The following is a 20236-nucleotide window of genomic DNA, read 5'->3' as shown; positions in this document are numbered from 1 at the left end:
TGCTCGTACATTCTCAGGCCAGGCAAGTTGTAGATCATCCCGTTAATGGCTGAAAGGACAGAGAATTACAATCAATTAAACAGAGAGGCTGGTAAGGACATAGGAGGGTCCCACTCACCACGCAGCTTCCTTATGATGCCACATGCCAGGCCCACCCAGGGCCCCCATGTGTCATAACATCAGTGAGAACCACCAGCTCCTCCTCACACCAGCCTGCGGCAGAAAGCTCCTTTTCCTGGCAGTTTACCACTCTTTTCCCCAGGGTTTCCACTGCTCCTGCTCTGTGCTTTACCTATTATCCTTTCCATTTATAGTACAAATTTCCCTTTGCTACAAAAAGATAAAGACTAATATGAGCCAGATAAGGGAAAAGAGAGCAAGTAAGGGGATATGCAGCATGTCACCCTAAAGGCCTCCTAAATTCAGAGGTAGTTCCAGGCAAAATTAGGAGGTTGGACTTCATCTTTGTTGTGCCTACAGCCATCTTGATTCGTGTTTGTTCTGTCATTCATGGGATAGCTGCTCTGCCCCTTACCAGCTTGGATGTCAAGGGTTCTTTGACCTTATCCACTCTCCCTTCAGAACTGTGTGTATGTGTGTTTAAAGTGCCTGGTAAATTTGATCACCTTGAAAAATACAAATTTTAATGATAAAGCTTAGTGCTACCATGCATTTAACTGGGAGACTGAAGTGAGGGAAGTTTTATTGTTTATTATTCTCAAATTAAAGGATCTGCTGTGGAATATCAGGAACCAAGCAAGTGAATTTTTGGGAGGAGAGGAGTTGAGATCATTCTGGCTACCCATTTTATTCTCATATGCTTTTGGTTCCACCTTGGAATTGCTGAAAGCTAAAACTGTTAAAAAAGTCATTCCTCTTTTAGAATAATCAATAATGGATAATCACTTTGATAGAAATAATTTTCCTTTAGAGGTCAAGAAACAGGTTTATTAACTACTTGAATTGCAGAATAATGCTAATTCCTTTTCAATTTATGTGTAACTACAGCACGCTGGCTTTTTGTAGTTGTTGGTTTGTTTGGGTTCGTTTTGCAGCAGCCTCTGTGTCTTTCAGACTTTCTCTTCTCTCCTTCACCTGCAGTGTCACCCGCTGGGTTCCATCAGCCCTCTGAGATATTTAAGGACCTAGTTTGAGTTATAGTTCCTATTTCCTCAGAAGCATCTCATGTCTAATCTTGTGGAGACCTAAGGGCAGACACCTCCGTAACCCGGTGTGGTTTAGTTCAGAGATTATATTAAAGTCAGAGGAATATACCATGAAACTCATGAGACTGTTTTACTTCCAAGGACACACGTCTCCAAGACCTCTGGGGCTTCTTTTCATAGTACCAGCTCTTCTTTTCATCAAAGACCATGAAGAGCAGGACAAATTCTCGCATGTCCACAGGCATGTTGCTCTCCTTATGCAGTGTACCTCTCCGGCAGATCAGAAGGGGGCCTATCAAGCCCGAATGGATGTCCTTGACCTGGGAGAAAGGAGGGGCCAAGTGCACATGTTCATTCTTAGAATTTTCTTTGCCTTTCTGACAATCTCTGATCACATAGAAAAGGAACCCTTCTTAGAAGCTCTCAATGTGAAAATTATAAATGAGTAGCTTAAGAAGGCTAGACATTTGTCATCTCATTTTATGGCATTCATATTTCCTTTCTCTGATTAATCGTTTATCTCAACATGGTAGTACTGATAATGATGAAAATAATATTGATAGTATAACAAATACTATTGAGCAGCTACTACTATATTAAATATTTTGCCTATAGCTTCTTATTTAATACCAACAATCCCACATGGTAAAAAAGAATTCATTTAGTAAACAAATATTACCAAGTGCCTACTATGTGCTATATACTGTTGTTATTTCATTTTTAACTTTAGAAACTGAGGCCAAGAGTGGTCCAATAACTTTCCTAGGGCCACATGGTAAGTGACAGGATAGGAATTAAAATCGATGTTCGTGCTCTCCCTACTACGCTCGAAATGAAGGAGTCTTGATTTTGCAGTTCTTTCACAGAGAAAGAGCAGAAGAAAGCTAATACTTGAATAAAGAAAGTACAGATAAATGTCTTTCTCTGTAAAGGTGGTCACTGTAACTCGAGCCAGCTGTTTCAGTAATCTTTACTCATGTCACTGAACAAACGTTTCTCTCTCACTGTCATTTGTAGACCTGCAGCGAGAGTCCCTGGCTGTGGTCGCTGCAGACGGTTGACCACCGTCCTTACACATTCTCATGGATGACAAGACAGACATTTAACAAGAAACAATCTTGACCCTTCCACTTGGTGGAAACTTGGGATGGCTGTACCTACCGGGTTCACTGCTGAGTAGTAGGCCCAGGCCCGACAGGCGGAGCCAGGGTTTTCTGGCCCTGACCGGCCAGTGGCGTGCCACACGTATGTGTAACTGCCGTTTGGCTGAATGGCGTTGTCTTCTTTAAACCATTCGGGAGAGTCATCTTCATAAGTCTTTCCCTCTGATGATTTTTCATAGGAAAGCCCATGGGCATGAAGAGAATATGGTCTGGATGCCAAATTTTTAAACCGAACCTAGAAAAATCAATAATCTACAAATGTCCTTAAGCTTAACAAAAATCCAAACTAAAAAATGTCAGCATTAAAGTCCAGAGTGAAGGGCTGTTAAATGAGACCCGAGATAGAGCGAATGCCTACAATTGCATAGTTACTTATGTATGTTATTCCATCCCATTTTTACCACCGTCCTGTAAGATAGGACCCAAATAACTTTCCCCAGAAACACCAAAACATGTTTGTTCTTAGCCCCAAAGCAAAAGTACTGACATGATCTACAAATCAATTGACAATGGTAAGTGCTGCAGTTCTGAAGGTGCATCGGGCTTGGGTCTTGTTCACGACAAGCTTTCAATCTGCTGCTGACAAGGGACATGTACACGTGAACTCAGGGTGAAAATCTGGAGACAAAAGGTGCTGTAAACCGAGCGTGAGCAGGGTTAGATGGGCGAGCCTGGGGTGGCGGGGCAATTGGCTGAATGTTTAGGAGACACTTGGGATGTCAAAGAAAGTTTCTTAGGGGAAATGGAATTGGCCCTTATAGAATGAGCGAGAGCTTAGCAGAGGGAGAAATAAAACTACGAGATCATTTATTTTTCTTGAAGATTGCCAAATTACTTGGCAAGCAATCTTTGAGAAGAATTTTTTAAAATTATTTTTAAGTTTGGAAAATAAATAAATCACCTATAGCTCTCTCTTGCCACCTTGACCTTTACCACCCCATGGTGCTTGTGGGAATTCCTCTGCCGATCTCACCAGTGCCGAGGGGATGCTTACTTGGATAACATCGTCCACTTCAGCTCTAATAACAGGACCAAGAATGCCAAGATGCTCTTCATACTCCCCCCGGGGGTCACGTCTGGTAAAAGTGCTATCAAGGTACTGTCGAAACACCACTTTCTTGTACACGGTGTCCTTTGGAACAGTGCTGTCTTCATCGTCCAGTTCACTGAAACGATAATAATAGTATCTGTTCAAAAGAACAAGTTAAAGACTATTCAATTTAGGAAATTATCTGAACAGTGTTTCCTGAATATAGCATATAGCATAGAGAAGATCTTTAATAAATATTTGATGAAAAAAATGAATGAAAATATAAATGACTAAAAATACAAGCCAGTAAATATCTTCCAACTCCCAGCTCACATTATCATTTCTTAAGTACCTCCTCTGATCCCTTAGACTAGGTTAGATCTCTCTATAGCTTTCCTGCTTTTCTACAGTATTACCGTATATGTATGTATATATGCACATTTATATATATACATACACATATAAATGTATATATGTATATATGTAAACATATATGTATAGTAAATTCCCATAGTAGTCTTATAGTATTTCTAGAGTAAATGTAGGAAATTATGTGTAGATTATTTATTAATAACTGACTCTGCCACTAGAGTGAAAGCCCTGTAAAATGGGGGATTGTGTAAAATTTGCTCGTAATTGTATTCTCAGGGCCTACCAGGTTATCTGGTACATAGCAGGCACTTAATAAATTTTTGTTTAATGCATTAATGAGTAAGCAAATATAATCATACATTAACATAGCAGATTTTAATATCAAAGCAGACAGAGCCATGCAGTGGGACAGTGGCAGAGCTTGGGGCTGCTAGGCGACAATGGACAGCTGACTTAAACCATCTCTGTGAAGGCCACCGGATGGATGGGTATTTTCTACTCTGAAAATAGCCACCCTTCTCACATTTCCTTTTGCTGAATCACATTATTCCTCATGTAGTTCACCAGCTGCTCAGTCTGGGGCCAGAGTGTGTCAGAGTTTCCCACTGACTCTTAAATTTCCCAAGCCTATGGAAACAGGCCAAAAGCTCATCCATCAATCTCTTAGCATTTGCTATACGCCACAAGCCAGCAACAGAGAATCCCATTCTGCCTGCTTTCCAACCTTTCTACCGTACTATCCTCATCCTTCCAAACTCGAAGCATAACATACTGTCTCACAGAACACGAGAATAAATGCCACTTGACTGTCATAAAAGTAGGTAGCATATCTGGAACAGGACACAGACTTGAAGGAGCTAGTCCCATCCCTTTCCACTCTGGAAGGGCCCTAAGTCTTAACTCCCTTAGGGCTTTGCTCAGAAATCCTCAGATGAACTAATTATTTTTATGTTGCAGTGGGTGCCGCATTTAAATAGGAAGTCATGGGAGAAAGTGTTTTAAATAGAGTTCTAATGTGGAAATGTCAGGCATTAGATTAATAAAATAATTTCTGTGAGTCATACCATGCAGCGTGTTTGCTTACACTAATTACACTTTGGTTTTTAATTTATTAGTGTAACAGTTAGCTTTCATAAAAGCTGTCGACTGTATTTCGACAGTTTAAGCATGGTCGTCACATTATGTCCCTGAGAATCTATAGTTGACTAAGCCTTGTTCCATATCCCCCTTCTTTCTCAATATTGTCATCCCAGAATACAGAGCCCAGCCCAATATGGCTTTCCACCCTTAAGCAAAATGAATTGAACATTATCTTTTAAAAATGCAGATGAGTCCCTCAGAGATTCTCTGTTATGAGTCAGGCCACTTACAAAATTGTATCAAATCTTTCAACTCTATGGTGAAGAGTGGCTGGAACTCTAAAACGTTAGAGCTGAAGAGGATCTCGAGGGTGTAACTCATTCATTTACAAGGTGAAGGTAATAAGATCCAGGAAGGGAGCCAGTGTATTCCCATGAGCTAGGAAAGGCTTAAAGCTTTTGAAGGGTTTGTCATCGCCATTTGAAGAAACACCAAAATCCTTCCCATGGCCTATGAAGCCTGGTGTGATCTGGTCTCTTCCAAGCTAGCCAACTACTTTCTCACCACCCGCCCTCTTCCTGAGCTCCAGCTGCCCCACCCTCCGCTGAAGAGCTTCCTCCTTCCCCGGGGACTTTATCACGCTGTTCTCTGTCTAAAATCCACTCCTGACCAGGTCGGTCCTACTCGTCTTCAGATCTCAACTCAAGTGTCAGATTCCCTGATCCTCATATCATCATGTATCTACCTTTCCTTCTTGGTCTTTATCATGGGTACATTTTACACTTTTATGTGATGATTTATTCATATCTACCCTCCCAACTAGACATGAGGGCAGGAGTCATGTGCGTTTATATTCTCTTATAGTCCCAGCACTTAGCACAGTGTCCAGGAGAGAATAAGTACTCATCAAAGAGTTATTAAATGAGTGACTATAAACCAAGTTAAAAATCAAGAATCAATCAAGGCAAATCATTATCTGATGACTACCTTGGTTCAGGGTATAAACTTGCTTTTTGTTTCTAAGCTAATTTACATCCTTTTGCCTCTGCTACTGGAATCTCATGGAATTTAAGTTAAACTTCCCAAGGATGCTGTGTGCTTTATAATGATCAGCAAACAATTTAAAAATGTATTTGGTAAACAAGTAAATGCAAAAGGAGATTTCTACATCACAGACTTGAATCTCAAGCTAACTTCAGTGAAATCATATTGCTTAGCGGATGGCTATGGGGAGGTTGGGTGCTACACTGGAGCGAGAGGCAGGAGCAGGAACGTTTGTCCTGAGGAGAAGAGAGAGGCGAGGGCGTATTTGATTACGGACTGTCACAGACGTCTTACACCGGTTGTTTCTGTATTGTCCAGATGCCCTCTAAAGTAGAGATGCATATTTTGGAACTGATAAAGGAAACAGTGTAAACCAAGTTGCAGTTAGGGGAACTAAATCATACTTAGCATAATTTGCCCAGAATTGTCTCCTCGAACTGTTGTAATTAGTTAGTTTGTTTATTTGTTCTTAAGCAGTAGTGGAAAATGAGAATATAAAAAGGAGAAAACTAGCCAAACCTTTGTGCAAATTTTGCGTAATCCCAGGATATTTCTTCGGCAGCAATGTAATAATTTTTTCTGTTCCCGTTGTTGCTGCGGAGGTACCATGCTGCAATGTTGTCAGGGTTTCTGGAGGAGTTGATGTCTGTCCTAATATCAGTTTTGTAAGGGTCATCATAGGCCACATAATCAACTTCAAAATAGTCTTCTTCGCTGCTGTCTTCCTTCTCCCTTGGTATGATCTCAGTGTAATCTCCATCATCATCGCTGAAGCCGAGCACAACCAGTGGATTAAGCTCCCTTGGTAGAAACGTGCTATTTAGTGTAGGAGACAGCGGAGTAGATGGCCTCTGACCAAGGTCAGGGTAAGGGAAAATCGGATCAAATTCTGGAAGAGGCAATGACTGACTGGATTCAGAAGCATGAGGTGTCTGATCAGGGTCTGGAGGGGGTGATGTCTGCCCGAGATGAGGAGGAAGAGTCATCTGACTGTGGTCTGGAGAGAGAGTCTCCTGGCTGAGGTCAGGGGAAAGGGGCAACTGACCAAAGTCAGGGGAACGAATCGTCTGGGTGAGGTCTGGAGAGAGAGTCTCCTGGCCGAGGTCTGGAGAGAGAGTCTCCTGGCCGAGGTCTGGAGAGAGAGTCTCCTGGCCGAGGTCTGGAGAGAGAGTCTCCTGGCCGAGGTCTGGAGAGAGAGTCTCCTGGCCGAGGTCAGGGGAAAGGGGCAACTGACCAAAGTCAGGGGAATGGGTTGTCTGGGTGAGGTCTGGAGAGAGAGTCTCCTGGCCGAGGTCTGGAGAGAGAGGCTCCTGGCCGAGGTCTGGAGAGAGAGGCTCCTGGCCGAGGTCTGGAGAGAGAGGCTCCTGGCCGAGGTCTGGAGAGAGAGGCTCCTGGCCGAGGTCTGGAGAGAGAGGCTCCTGGCCGAGGTCTGGAGAGAGAGGCTCCTGGCCGAGGTCTGGAGAGAGAGGCTCCTGGCCGAGGTCTGGAGAGAGAGGCTCCTGGCCGAGGTCTGGAGAGAGAGGCTCCTGGCCGAGGTCTGGAGAGAGAGGCTCCTGGCCGAGGTCTGGAGAGAGAGGCTCCTGGCCGAGGTCTGGAGAGAGAGGCTCCTGGCCGAGGTCTGGAGAGAGAGGCTCCTGGCCGAGGTCTGGAGAGAGAGGCTCCTGGCCGAGGTCTGGAGAGAGAGGCTCCTGGCCGAGGTCTGGAGAGAGAGGCTCCTGGCCGAGGTCTGGAGAGAGAGGCTCCTGGCCGAGGTCTGGAGAGAGAGGCTCCTGGCCGAGGTCTGGAGAGAGAGGCTCCTGGCCGAGGTCTGGAGAGAGAGGCTCCTGGCCGAGGTCTGGAGAGAGGGTTGTCTGATGGAGTTCTGGGGAGAGGGATGGGTGACTGAGGTCTGGAGACATGGTTGCCTGCCAGACTTCAAGTTCTAAGGAAGGGGGCATTTTTCCCATGTCACTAGGGAAGGACTCATTTCTTAGGCCATAGTCGAGTGTCTGGCCAGGCCCTGGAGAGGATCTGTGACTGGGGTCTGTAGTGAAGCGCACGTGGTCAGAGTCTCGAATAGGGAACGTTTGATGATGCTCTTCTGGGGGCATCATCTGATAGGAATCTGGAGGGGAGCTTGTGTGGTTGGTGTCGTTTGGGGGGTTCTGGTTATGGTCAGGAAGTGAGGCTGCCAGGCTAAGATTCGCAGAGGGCAATGTGTGATTGTGGTTGGTGGGGAAAGGTGTCTCACTAGACTCGTGAAGTAAGTCTGAAAATGTGACGTTGGCCTCTCCTCTTAGAGGACGAAAGCCCCTTGGAGAAAAAGGAACGTAGTGTGCAAGCTTCTCTTCCTTTTTCTTTTTTCGTGTCCTAATGAAAAAAGTGCCATTCTTCAACCCACTGTTTCCTCCATCCTGTCTTACTTGTGGAAATTTATATCTAAATCTAGAAGACTTCGGGTGGCTGCCCCGATGCCCAGGCTTGTCTGTAAGAGGGGTGCCTTCTCCCCAGGCCCTGGAGGCGTTCCAGGGGCCACTTGGCACCTCATTACCAGCCACGTCTCCATCAGCCTCCTGGATTATCTCATAACTCCCTTTTTCAGAAACCAAATGCCATTTCCCATTCAGAATCCTAGATGGCGTCTTTTGTTTTAGGAGTAACAGGCCACTGGGAGGGGCCTTCCAGGGCCCCATTCGGGGAGGAGAAGAGTTGCCTTGGCTTAAATGGCGCCCAGTTTCGTGCGCTGGGAATTCCAGCGGGGAGGACCTGTGCTTTGCCGCTTGTTCTCTCCCTACCTTGAATCTCTCATGTTTAGCATGTTCTTGACTTCTGAACCCTTCTGCGCCTGGTGGAAGTAAGCTTATCTCCGTGACATTCGACTGCAGAGGATCCTCTATAGGGTCTTCAGAATAGGGGCTGGAAAGCTCTTCTGTGGAAAGGTTGAGAACTGAGTTCTTTTCTAAGTTAATGTGTCCCACGTGGGGACCACCTGTGGTGGCTTCTGGGTGAGGAGGGGTCATGTGAGGTTCTGCAATGTTATTGGCAGTGAGCCTGCTAACGTTATGTGGAGAAGAAGAATTTGAACCAATGGCCGTATCAGTATTTGGAGGGATGAATTCAGAGCTGTTCTCCAGGGCTAGAGCAGTAAGATTCAACTCATCTTCCTCCTGATTCAATGATGAATTTCTGAATGACCTAATTCCTAGCGACAAAGCCAGTATGTCCTGGTAATCATATTCAGCATCATCCCCATTATCTCGGATTTCTGTAGAGTTACGCATTTTCCTTGTAGTCATGGCCGTAGACGCTGAAGGTTCGTATATCTCATACAGGTCTTCATCATCGTTCCGGATACACTTCACATCCCTGAATCTCAGCCGTAGGTTTTTGCTTCTTGGATTGGAATTCATGGTAGTTAACATCCAGGTTCCTATACAAGAGAGACAGAGAATAGAGAGCTCTAGGTCCAGAAAAAGATATAAAACACTCTAGCATCCATTGTGGTAGATAACTTCCAGCAGACTTCAGTCAGAGACACTCTGGTGAGGCCTGAGGACCACTGCTGGTCTGTGAACTGTCGTTTACTGTTCCACAGCAACACGAGAAGAACCAAGAGTAGAGTGTTCAGGAAACTTTAAAGCAATTTGATGTTGCTGTGACATCCAAGCATGTGATCAGTGCACTTATCTTGTTTAACAGAATATAGACCAAAAGTATTGGTCAGTGGAGATTAGGGAGGACTCAGCACAGATAGTTTGAGAGTTACTGCTTCCGAATATATTTTAAAAGGGATGAATTGAGAATAAAATGAACTTTGAGAATTATAAACATCTTGTTTGAGGATTGGAGTTAGGAGCAGGTGGTGACGTCTACTCCCAGAAATAAAAGACATTTAGATATTTCTAAGTAATAAGTAATTCAGGTGGGCCCAGGACAGTTTCGAATCTCTTTGAAATGGTATGATTTGTTGGCACACTGAAGACTTCCTGGGAGTTCACTGATCATTGCCACTTGCCGCGTGTCTACTGAGTGCTAGGCACTTGGCACGTATTACGATTAATGGTCAAAACAACTCTGTAAGGTGTTGTTCTGTTTTTCAGATTAATAAAATGAGGCTCAGTGAGGTCAAATTCTGCTCCGCCACTCAATATCTGTATACAGTGGCGGAGCAGAATTTGAATCCAGGTCTGATGAATTCCAAAGCCCACGTGCTTCTGACGACACTGTGCTGTGTCTGATGCCAGCCTCTAAAGCACCATATCTGATGATCGTTAAAAAAAACAGAAAAGGACATTTTGGAAAAAGAAACTTTCTTTTGTGACTGAATGTTCATGCTTCTTCCCCAAAGCTATGCCTTATGTTGCTGCGGACGTGTGTCCGTGCTTCTCACTTAGCCCAGAGAAGGATAAATGGGTCCCACATTAAAGGACTAGCCTGTTGAAGGGATTAATGCCCCAAATAGAAATCATGAGGAGTGTTGAAAGCCTGCGAGGACCAGCGAGCTGTGGGCGTCTGGCAAGCTGCACCAGACCTTGAGAGGCCAGAGATGCCCTCGGCGTCTGGGCCCTTACCAACATTGTCCATCGTGACGGTCACAGATTCCCCACGCATGGGAAAGAGGGTCAGCGTGTCCTCGTGCCTCTTTCCATAGATGAATGAGTGCCCAGTGAAGTGAATGGTCAAAATGTCATCTTGGGTTCCCACACTGCAAAAGTGCCACTGGACAGTGTCATCGAAACAGAAACCCAGGGTGGGTATGCTCTCCGGCACATAGCCATTGATAGCTGAAAGAGTTAAGTCTGTTAAAACGCCAGGCCTATCAACAAGGGCAGTATCGTTATACGGAAAATGAACGTCCCAAGGCAATGACTACGAAATGAGCTTTACCAGGTCTGACATGTGACTGACTGGAGGATCAAACTCAGGCTTCCCCCCAGCATTGGCTCTGGGCCCTTAGCTTAAGCCCACAGCAAACGCCTCAGCCGGGGCTCGGGTGATCCCTTCTGTCCCGAAATTCTTAGCGAGCCCTAAACCTCTTGGCGGACAGACGTTCCAACACCCCCGGCTCCCCATCCGCATTGACCTTCTTAGTCTGATTTGGCAGTCCAGCCCCGGGTTACCTACCGAGCTGCTGCCCTGGCCTAAGGAGTTCGCCTTGCACCGAGACAGATTCCCAGACACCACCCACCACGTCCTGCAGCCCTTCGCTCGCCACCCGCGTCCCCTGCTCTGTGCCTCCCTGCCCAGAGCATGCGCGTGCGCGCACACACACACACGCACACACACGCACACACATGCACACATGCTGGGAGCAGGAAACCAGAAGACTTGTAAAGATAACAAGCTTTTGACTTCTTGCTGTAAAAGGGTTGCTGTAATGTCCCCCAGTAATTTCACCACCAGATCCCCGGGCGGAAGTGGGCGTGAGAGGTGCGTGGGTGCTAGTCCACGTCTCTGCCTCTAGGCACAGCCATGCTTCAACCACAGCAGCGAGAAGCTGATGGACAGACGCAGTGCTCCGACTTACTGCTCATGAGGTTTGATTCATAAAACTTGGGGTCATCGCGGTTCACCTTGTCAGGATTTTCACAAAACTTGTGGATGTTGTCCTCAATGTACCAGCTCTTGTTCTCGTCGAACACAGCAAACACGGCCTGCTGCTCGATGTCTGCTGCCCTCTGGCGGGTAAAAGTGGCACGTTCGTTAATCGCTATCCCGCTGGTCGTCCACAGCGCTGAGTCCCTCTCTGAAACCCACCAGCACAGTCCTCGCGACCCCCGAAGCCACGGCGCAGGCATTTATGAGAGCCCATGTGTCCACACCCCTTGTAAGAACCCATGTGTCCACACCCCTTGTCAGAGACAAAGGTGTTAGCAAAAGCCAACAGAGCAGATCGAAGTTCAGAGACTGAACTATGCTAATAGAGAAGTCCCGTTTTACCATGGCAACTGTAATTCTGCTTCTCTCTCAACCTGAATGATTGCATGTGCTCCTAGATTTGCAAAGGACAAAACAGGAGGTGGCAACAGAAAAGCTTTATACTGTTTTCTTTCTGAGCTCAATAAATTAGGTCTTCCAAATGTCCATTTCTGATTTTTCTAGGCGTATATTTATTTTGTATGCCTTGGGCTGAGACTTTTTGATTATAGCTTTGCCTAATTGTGAATTTTAAGTTAATAATATGCAACTATTATTCTTCAGTGAACATTAATGCAGAAGATCCATATCTTTGTTCACATTCTTCTGTATAATTTAGTCTCATTAGAGAGGGACATTGTTTAGGCCCCATCTCACTAGAAGCTATGTCTCCAGTATCTCTCTCTGTTCTCTCTCCAGTGTAGATATCTAAAGGCAGCAAGGGTTGCTACAGAACTTTACACTTCTACCAGGTGGCGTCTCACCGAGCCCCAAAACAACCCTATACAATTTTTAGGACGGATTTTACCCATTTGATAAAAGAAAGAAATTCAGAGAGGCCAAATGATCTGCTTCTCACATAGCCAATGTCAACAGACCTGGAATTAGAAACTATACCAAAATAGTTTCACACTGTAGACTTGCCTTCTGCAGTGAGAGTATACAACAAGACAAAGATGTAACCAAAGGAATAAACGTTATCACATTCATGCTAAAGAGGACTACTTAATATTTTCTGTTCTCTAGAAAAGCCGCATTGTTTAGCAAGGAGACCTAATCTGTTCCAGCCAGAAGAAATTCTCAGAAATTTCTGGAAGGTTTCATCAAGGACAAGATACCTGTATGCCTCGCTTGTCCAGGGACCTGCTCTTACAAATTAGAAGTAGCCCTATCAGCCCAGAGGCAGTGTCCCTCGTGATGTCCACATTGCTGTAGTAGGGTCTCGTTAAGCACTGGGCATCATTCTCTGTGGGCTCATCTGACTCCATGATGTTCCACTTGTAAGTATAGGTTTCCCCTGGTTGAACTGCTCTGATCATGGTGTTACTGCCTGAAAGAAAACACAGTCAGAATTGTTTTAATTTGCAAAATTATTTTGTGAAAATGAATGAGTGAGTGAATGAATGAATAATTGAGCCCTCATTACAACCAGTTAATATTGGGAAAGGGATATTCTTTTTATATTAAGCTCCACTTAAGAGAACCCTGGATCGCATGTAGTCATCAGCTATTGCTCCACTAGAGGCCGCTATGGCACTACCAGACGATATTGTATTTTGTCACCAGCAGGGTAAACAAACCCTGGAAGTGAGCAGCTTCGAGTTGTGACTTTTAGGGCACCCTCCACGTGTACTACCTGACCGCACACGCTATCTACTAAGCAAGAAGGATGGTAGAAAGATATAGTGGCCTCTCAGAGGTCAGTAGTTTCCAGTAGAAGTGAAAAATTCAAACCTGAGGAGAAGGAAGAGTTGACTTCATCTTCAAAAGGAGAGAAGGTCACTCCGTGAGGGTAAATGCTGTAGACACGGCTGGCCATATTTTTGAACACGATCTACAAAGTTAACTCAAATTCATTATTTCAGAATTTAAGGTCGATCATGAGAATTAATAGAGGATGCCAACTTTGCACATTCGCTTGTTGGGTGGTGTGTGTGTGTGCGGATGGGCACGCATGCAAACTAGTTGTTTGTCTGAGCAGCAACCTCTGCCATCACCTGAAAGCAGCATTTGAGAGTATTTCACTCACACAGTAAGGCAGAAAATGGAAAGAGAAATCTGATCTTGGAAGTGACAGTTTCCTCACAGTGTATCACCTTCTCTAAACTGGTCCTCGTCCCCTTTCCCCTCCTTCCAGCTTGGACCGCATATGACTTCAGATCTGCTCCTTCTGCCTAGACCATGATCCCCTCCCCCGGCCAGCCACATCTCCTAAGACCAGTGTCTTTGAAGCCATCTTCTTGAAAGGCATGGAAAAGAGCCAGATCCTAAATTTCCAGTGATGTATATTTATAGTCACTCAGAGTACCTAAAGGGGATCTGAAATGGGGGAAGGGGGAGAGTGACAGAGAGAGGCTGCTTTCTGTCCTTTGGGTATTTTCAAATGAACAGGACTGACCTTGTCTGTGGATATCCTCTTAGTTCACTCCATGCAGGGGTGAAGGGAGGAGCATTATTCACACAGGAGTCCTAGTTAGGCTCCTTAATCTTCAAAAGAGAATCTTAGTCTTATCTTCTACTTGGCTGATTGCCAAAGCACTTGGATCATCCTTTATCTGTAGATTAACTGCATTCTAGAATCTCGCCAAAGATCGGAACTTTCAGTTATCTGTGTCCCAGTTCTTATAAAAAGCTTGATGTCGTGATATAACATTTAGAGAAAACTGTCTGAAGAACACTCAGTGTTCTTGCTACATATCTAAATTTGCCTTCATCAGGGAATAATCTTCAGAGACCTGTATACCTGGACCCCAGTGAAGAATCGTTTTTACTCACCTGTGTTTACTGCGATGTTCTCAGCTCTAATGAAAAATATTATTTTAAAAGGCTATGCATAATTATTTTCAAAGGCTATGCATAATTTATTGGGATTTTATCAAGGATTTGCTCCACTGTGTCATCCCACATCTTTTTTTTTTAAAAAAAGGATCCATGGCAGAAATTCTTCTCTAGTCTCTGTGCTTCTTTTATGACTACTGTAAATCTTGCCCTGACTCATTTCCCTTTTTACTTTGGCTGCTAGAAAGCTCAGGACAAAATTTGCAGACAACTTTATAGAAGCATATGATATGTGTTTCAATATACTTAACCTTGGTTTTAATTTTTGGCCCATATTCTCCACCCCAATTACATTGACTCTTTGTTTCATTCTCTTTAATTTGATAAACTGTCTCATTCTTTGTACTATGAGGTAGGCTATAAATAAGTACAAATAGTAAATAAAAATTACAAGTTTCATTTGAATTAAAAATTATATGGACACCTTTTCTTTTAAAAATAAACCAATACTTATAATCTCTTTCACTCTTTAATGTGTTCAGATGGTTCTATATTTCCGTTACTTACTTTGAGTGTGTCTCTGACTTGAGCTCTGATAATTGGGCCCAAGATCCCATTTTCTTTGATATTGGGATCCTCCAGGCGTTTGGTGAAGGACTCATCTTGGTACTGTTTGTAGACAACCTTCTTATAGTGTTTTCCAATTTGGTTTGAGAAATTATCCAAATGCAGAGATCTGTATTTTCTTAAAGTGAAATAAAAGTTTTAAAAAATTAAATCATTTTCTCAAGTAGAGATCCCAGTAGGGTCGGGGGGAACTCTTGTATGTAGAAAGAAGTTCTGCTCTTGGATGAGCTAAAAAGCTGGTTTTCTAAAAAAAACTCTTAATACGATTTGCAAAGTCCTGATATCTTCTCTCTAGTTGGAGAACTGGAAACTTCTGATCTGTCTCCTCAACCACGGATAAAGCTGGAGTCACGGTGAGAAGAAACCACTTAGATCTGGCCCTCTGGTTGCTAGAGTAGACCTGAGCTGTCTCTGGGCAAAGGTCTACATAGATGAAAGGGTGGGACACACTATGACTTTTTCTTAAGTCTTTTCTGTCATTTAATTTATGGTAACTTTATTGGCTTTCCAGTTATTTCTCAATTTCTGAAAGCACTTTTACAGTCCAGGAAGCTTTCACTTTGGCAGACATCGTTCTGTGCTACTGATCTACTCTGCCTACCATCTACCCTGATCCTGTGCCAACTGGGAAGCAACCGCCCTCCCCCGTCTTCTGCAGTGCTGCGATGCGTGATTTGGAGGCAGCAACAAAGACCACTTTCCCCTTGTCCTCTTTATTACCTTAGTTTGCAAAAGCAGAAACTCCTTGGTAGAATGTATCCACTTCATGCCTTCACTGTGCATAATAAAAAGCACTGAGTGTTGCCAGAGAGGCCTGAGTTTCTATCTCAGTTCTGTCAGTCGTTATATGATCTTGAGCAATTCCTTTTTTACTCATTTTCTCAGTTAAAATTTTTAAATGTAAATTAAAATATTTTGGTTAGTGAAAACTCTCACATACTAGATCCCCTCAACCCCCCTTCTCTAACCATCCCTGCATTTTCTAAGTATTCACTTGTATTAATTTCATGTGTATGATTCCAGAGCATCTATGCAAATATAACTTGCAAATGTAAATATTCTCATCCTCTCACTTTTCAACAAAAGGCAGCTATTTATATACTCTGCTACAACTTGACTTTTTTTTTTTTGCATTTTTTCCAGCTTTACTGAGGTGTATATATGTCAAGTATACAACATGATGATTTATGTGTTTTTACCACACAAGTTAATTAACTCTTGCACCACCTCACATAGTTACTATTTCTTTTTGTGTGTGGTGAGAAAACTTCAGATTTACTGTCTTAACAAATTTCAAGTATACAATATAGTATTATTAACTATAGTCACTACCGTGTATATTAGGTTTCAGATGATTTGTTACTACTTAGTATCTTAGCATCTTTTCATATCAACCTGAAGAACCCTTGTTAGCATTTATTATAAGGCAGGTCTAGTAATGTTGAACTCCCTCAGCTTTTCTTTGTCAAGGAGAATGTATCTCTCTCCTCACTTCTTAAGGACAGTTTTGAGGAGTAAGATATCGTTATCTTTGGTTGGCAGTTTTTTCTTCTTTCAACACTTTGAATATGTATCATCTCACACTCTCCTAGCCGCCAAGGTTTCTGCTAAGAAATCTGCTAATAGCCTTACGGAGGTTGCTTTGTATATGACAAGTTGCTTATCTCTTGTTGTGTTCAGAATTCGCTCTCTTTGACTTTTGACAATTTGATTACAGTGTCTTGGGGGGTAATTTTCTTTGGGTTGATCTTGCTTTTGGGTAGCTCTTTGGAGCTTCATGAGTCTGTATATCCATATCCCTCCCAAGATTTGGGAAGTTTTCAGCCATTATGTTTAAATAAGCTTTCTGCCCTTTTCTCTCCTCTTTTTCCTTCAGACTCCTACAATGCATATATTAGTTCTTTTGATATTACCCCATAATTCCTGTAAGCTTTCTTCATTCTTTTTCACTCATTTTTCTTCTTGTTCATGTAACCGGATAATTTCAAATGACCTGTCTTTGAGTTTGCTGAATCTTTCTTCTGCATTATTGAGTCGGGTATTAAAGCCCTTTATTGAATTTTTCAGTTCTGTCATTGTATTCTTCAGCTCCAGGATTTCTGCTTGGTTATTTTTTTACGGTTTCTATTTCTTTATTAAACTTCTCATTTTGTTCGTGCACTGTTTTCCTGGTTTTGTTTAGTTGCCTATCTGTGTTCTCTTGCGCCTCATTGAGCTTCTTTAAGATACTTATTTTGAATTATTTGTCAGGCAATTCGTAGATCTCCACTTCTTTCATGTCAGTTACTGAAGCTTTATTAGTTTCTTTGATGGTATCATATTCGCCTGATTCTTTGTGATTTGTGTAGCTTTGTATTGGTGTCTCTGTGTTTGAAGAAGCAAACACCCTCTTCCAGCCTTTACAGACTGATTTTGGCAGGTAAAGACCTTCTTCTGTCAGGCCTCTGGGATTGCATTTGGGTGAGGCTGGAATCAAGCCACATGGCTGCTGGTGGGCCCACAGTGGCATCTGTAGTTGGCAAGCCTTTACCAAGGGCTAAGGTGGGCATGGATCTTGTCTGGTCCCTGGGAAGATGGGACTGCCTCCAGGACCTTGGTTGGTAGCTGGCACTGCAACAATGGTCCACTTCAAGGTCCTCAGTTGAGTTTGCAAATGGTGGGCCTGTTACCAGGTGTGTAGATGGGTATGGCTCCCATCTGGTCCTTGGGAGGGCTACCACCAGGTCACTGGGTAGGTCCCTGGGTGGGCAGTACTATTTCTGGACAGCAGTTGGGAGGGTTGGAGCTGGGTTACTTCAAGATCTGCAGTGGGACCAAGGTCTGCAGGCCAGCCTTCAAGGTCATGGACAGATGTGACTCTTGGGTCCCTTATCAAATGGTGTTGTAGCAGAACCAAGGCCAAATGGGGCTGTAGCAGAATCTATAAGGGAATGAGGCTGTTTCTAGTTTTGTAACTGGAACCACAGTCAGCAAACCTACTGCCTGAGCATGGACTTGCTTCTCAAAACAGGCCTCCTTGGTCTTGGCTTTCACTGGGATTTCGCAAGTTCCTGCCTGGATTCCAAAGCTCTCACAAACACACTTTCATTTGCGGATGGCTGCCAAATTATTATTGCTGTGGGGGATACGAGTTGGGGACCTCTTATCCTGCTGTCTGACTCCCTTGACTTTTAATTTAATAATATATCGGAGAACTTTTCATATTAGTACATAGAGCATGTTTGCATCCTTTTTTAAACAGATGCACAGTATTCCATATATGAATATACCATAATTAAACCAGTTTCCTATTGATGGATATTTTGGGTTATTTCCAGTCTTTTGCCGCTTCTAACAGTACAGCATTGAGTATCTTGTACGTACATAATTTCACCTGCGAACAAGTAGATTCCCAGGGTGAGGTTGCTGGGTCAAAGGGTGTAGGTATTTATAATTTTGATAGTGCCACATTATCCTTTAGACAGGCGCTTCCTGTTTTCTCTTCCATCAGCAATACATGAGAGCACCTGTTCCTCACAGCCTCGCCAACAGATCAGTAACATACTCACCCAGATGGTGAGTATGCTAGGTGAAAATCAGTGTTTCAGAGAGGTTTAATTTGCATTTCTCTTACTGTGAGCAAGCTTGAGTATTTTTCATGTGTTTAAGATCAATCTGAATTTTCAAATTTCTTAATCTCTTTGACCCATTTACTAACCTACAAAATAGACAAGAGCTATTTCTAACTTTGGAGTTAAAGTGAAGCTCTTACAAAGGGGTTAGCACAATGCTTGGCAGCAGCATGCATTTACCAAGTGGCGGCTGCTGCTGCTGCTGCTACTGCTACTATTATCATTATTATTATTAATTTCCCTTGGTGAGTTTGGGGTAATTACAGATTGATTTCAACAAGAAGACCTGAATGGAATTCAGAACACATATTCCCTTGAGAGTTGTCAACTCATGACATTTCACTTCACACATACAGGACCCTATGGAACATGTCCTAAACCTTTGCACAGTGGTAAGAACCCCGAAACTCACTTGTCCATGGTCGCTGGTATTACAGGTGCGTAGTCCCAGATGACTTCCTCCGCCGCGATGAAGTATTCCCACCTCTTCATGTGCCGCCTCTGCTCGCGAGTTAGCGTCTTAAGATTCCTGGTTTTCTTTGCGCAGTTTTTAATGTCTATGTAAGCCTGCATCCCAGCTGAGTTAGAACATAAAGACAGTGAAAGCATTTGAGAGAAGAAATTAAGGCTGATTAAAATGTGTATCTTTTAAGTAAATTTGTAGAAGCGTTAAATAATAACATCGAAAGTAAAGCCCAGGCAAGTGTTGCACATTTTGGTTTGCAGCTCTTTCAGTGCAGTGGAGACGGGGCATGGGTGAAAAGCAAGGAGGAGAGAGGCTGGGTTAGGGAGAGTATTTAGAAACATTTCCGCTGCTTCTTCCGGAGCGGGAGCATTTGTCATTTCCAGACCCTTAAAACCTTATCACTTAGGTCTTGTCGATTTCTCACCTTTCCTGTCAGCTGTCCTTTTAGTTGTAAAATGAAAATAAGACTAGTAAATACTGTATGAAACTGTCGTTAAAATTAAATAAGTTAATACGAAAAGGACTTGAGTTCAATAATGTTTATTTATTGGTGTTATTTTTATTATTATTTGGAACTCTCCTTCCAGGGATATTGTGACAATTTCGTTACTTCAAATATAATTTTGACTGCTCAGCGTGAAAAGAAAATGAAAAGATCCTGTGAGGTCAATCTTTCCTATGGGTTTTGCTTATATATATTATTTTGGTAACATTTCCTACAGCAATATCATTGACTTACATTTTGGTCTGTTTACAACAGTCTTAAAGCACCAATGTATAGTAGAACAGTAGTTATTTTGTTTATGTGGTACCACATAATAACGTGGGCTGACAATTCACCAGTGTTCTCAGAAGCCCACTGCTCAGCTGTGACGTTTTTGTGTTTGACCCATTCAGTTCACATCCATTGGGTTCCCCTTTATGCCAATCTTTGTGCTCATCTTGCTATAGAAGATAATCTTTTCATGTTACAACTGATATTTTCTATAACTTGGTACTTCTGTAAATTTGCAGATGTTTGTCCTGTTTTAACATTCAGGTCTTTTCCTTATTAAATACCCTAAGAAAGAATATCTCTATGTATGTATTAGTTTCCTTCCTCCTTTTTCCTTTCAAGGAAGTAGAGACCTCTTCAGCTTTTGCTTCATTTTTAAAAATCTTTGTCAATTCCTCCACTTCCTCCATCCCCGACTAGATTATGAATCTAAAAGAGGAGAATCTAAATTCTGTTCTCGGGGACCAAGGCATGAGTATCTGGAATGTAGGTGGCTTGAAAGGGCACA

The 20236-nt window shown here is 43.2% G+C and overlaps 1 protein-coding gene across 1 annotated transcript in view; it reads right to left on the bottom strand.

Annotated features, from left to right (window-relative positions):
• Window positions 1-20236, bottom strand: part of F5 (coagulation factor V) — a 56512-nt gene that overhangs the window by 13798 nt on the left and 22478 nt on the right. Inside the window, exons 7-18 of the mRNA XM_015586145.1 lie at window positions 18900-19065; window positions 14817-14994; window positions 13206-13305; window positions 12590-12801; window positions 11362-11512; window positions 10406-10618; window positions 7228-9264; window positions 6375-7110; window positions 3324-3495; window positions 2328-2564; window positions 1276-1486; window positions 4-49 (exon numbers count right to left, since the gene is read on the bottom strand). Coding sequence (XP_015441631.1) covers window positions 4-49; window positions 1276-1486; window positions 2328-2564; window positions 3324-3495; window positions 6375-7110; window positions 7228-9264; window positions 10406-10618; window positions 11362-11512; window positions 12590-12801; window positions 13206-13305; window positions 14817-14994; window positions 18900-19065 — 4459 coding nt within the window. The remainder of the gene's footprint in view (window positions 1-3; window positions 50-1275; window positions 1487-2327; window positions 2565-3323; window positions 3496-6374; window positions 7111-7227; window positions 9265-10405; window positions 10619-11361; window positions 11513-12589; window positions 12802-13205; window positions 13306-14816; window positions 14995-18899; window positions 19066-20236) is intronic.

The sequence above is a fragment of the Pteropus alecto genome, unplaced genomic scaffold (genome assembly GCF_000325575.1).
Source record: "Pteropus alecto unplaced genomic scaffold, ASM32557v1 scaffold101, whole genome shotgun sequence".
NCBI classification, from domain to species: Eukaryota; Metazoa; Chordata; class Mammalia; order Chiroptera; family Pteropodidae; genus Pteropus; species Pteropus alecto.
Note: the sequence above shows the minus strand (reverse complement) of the source record. Positions and strands in the feature narration are given on the sequence as shown.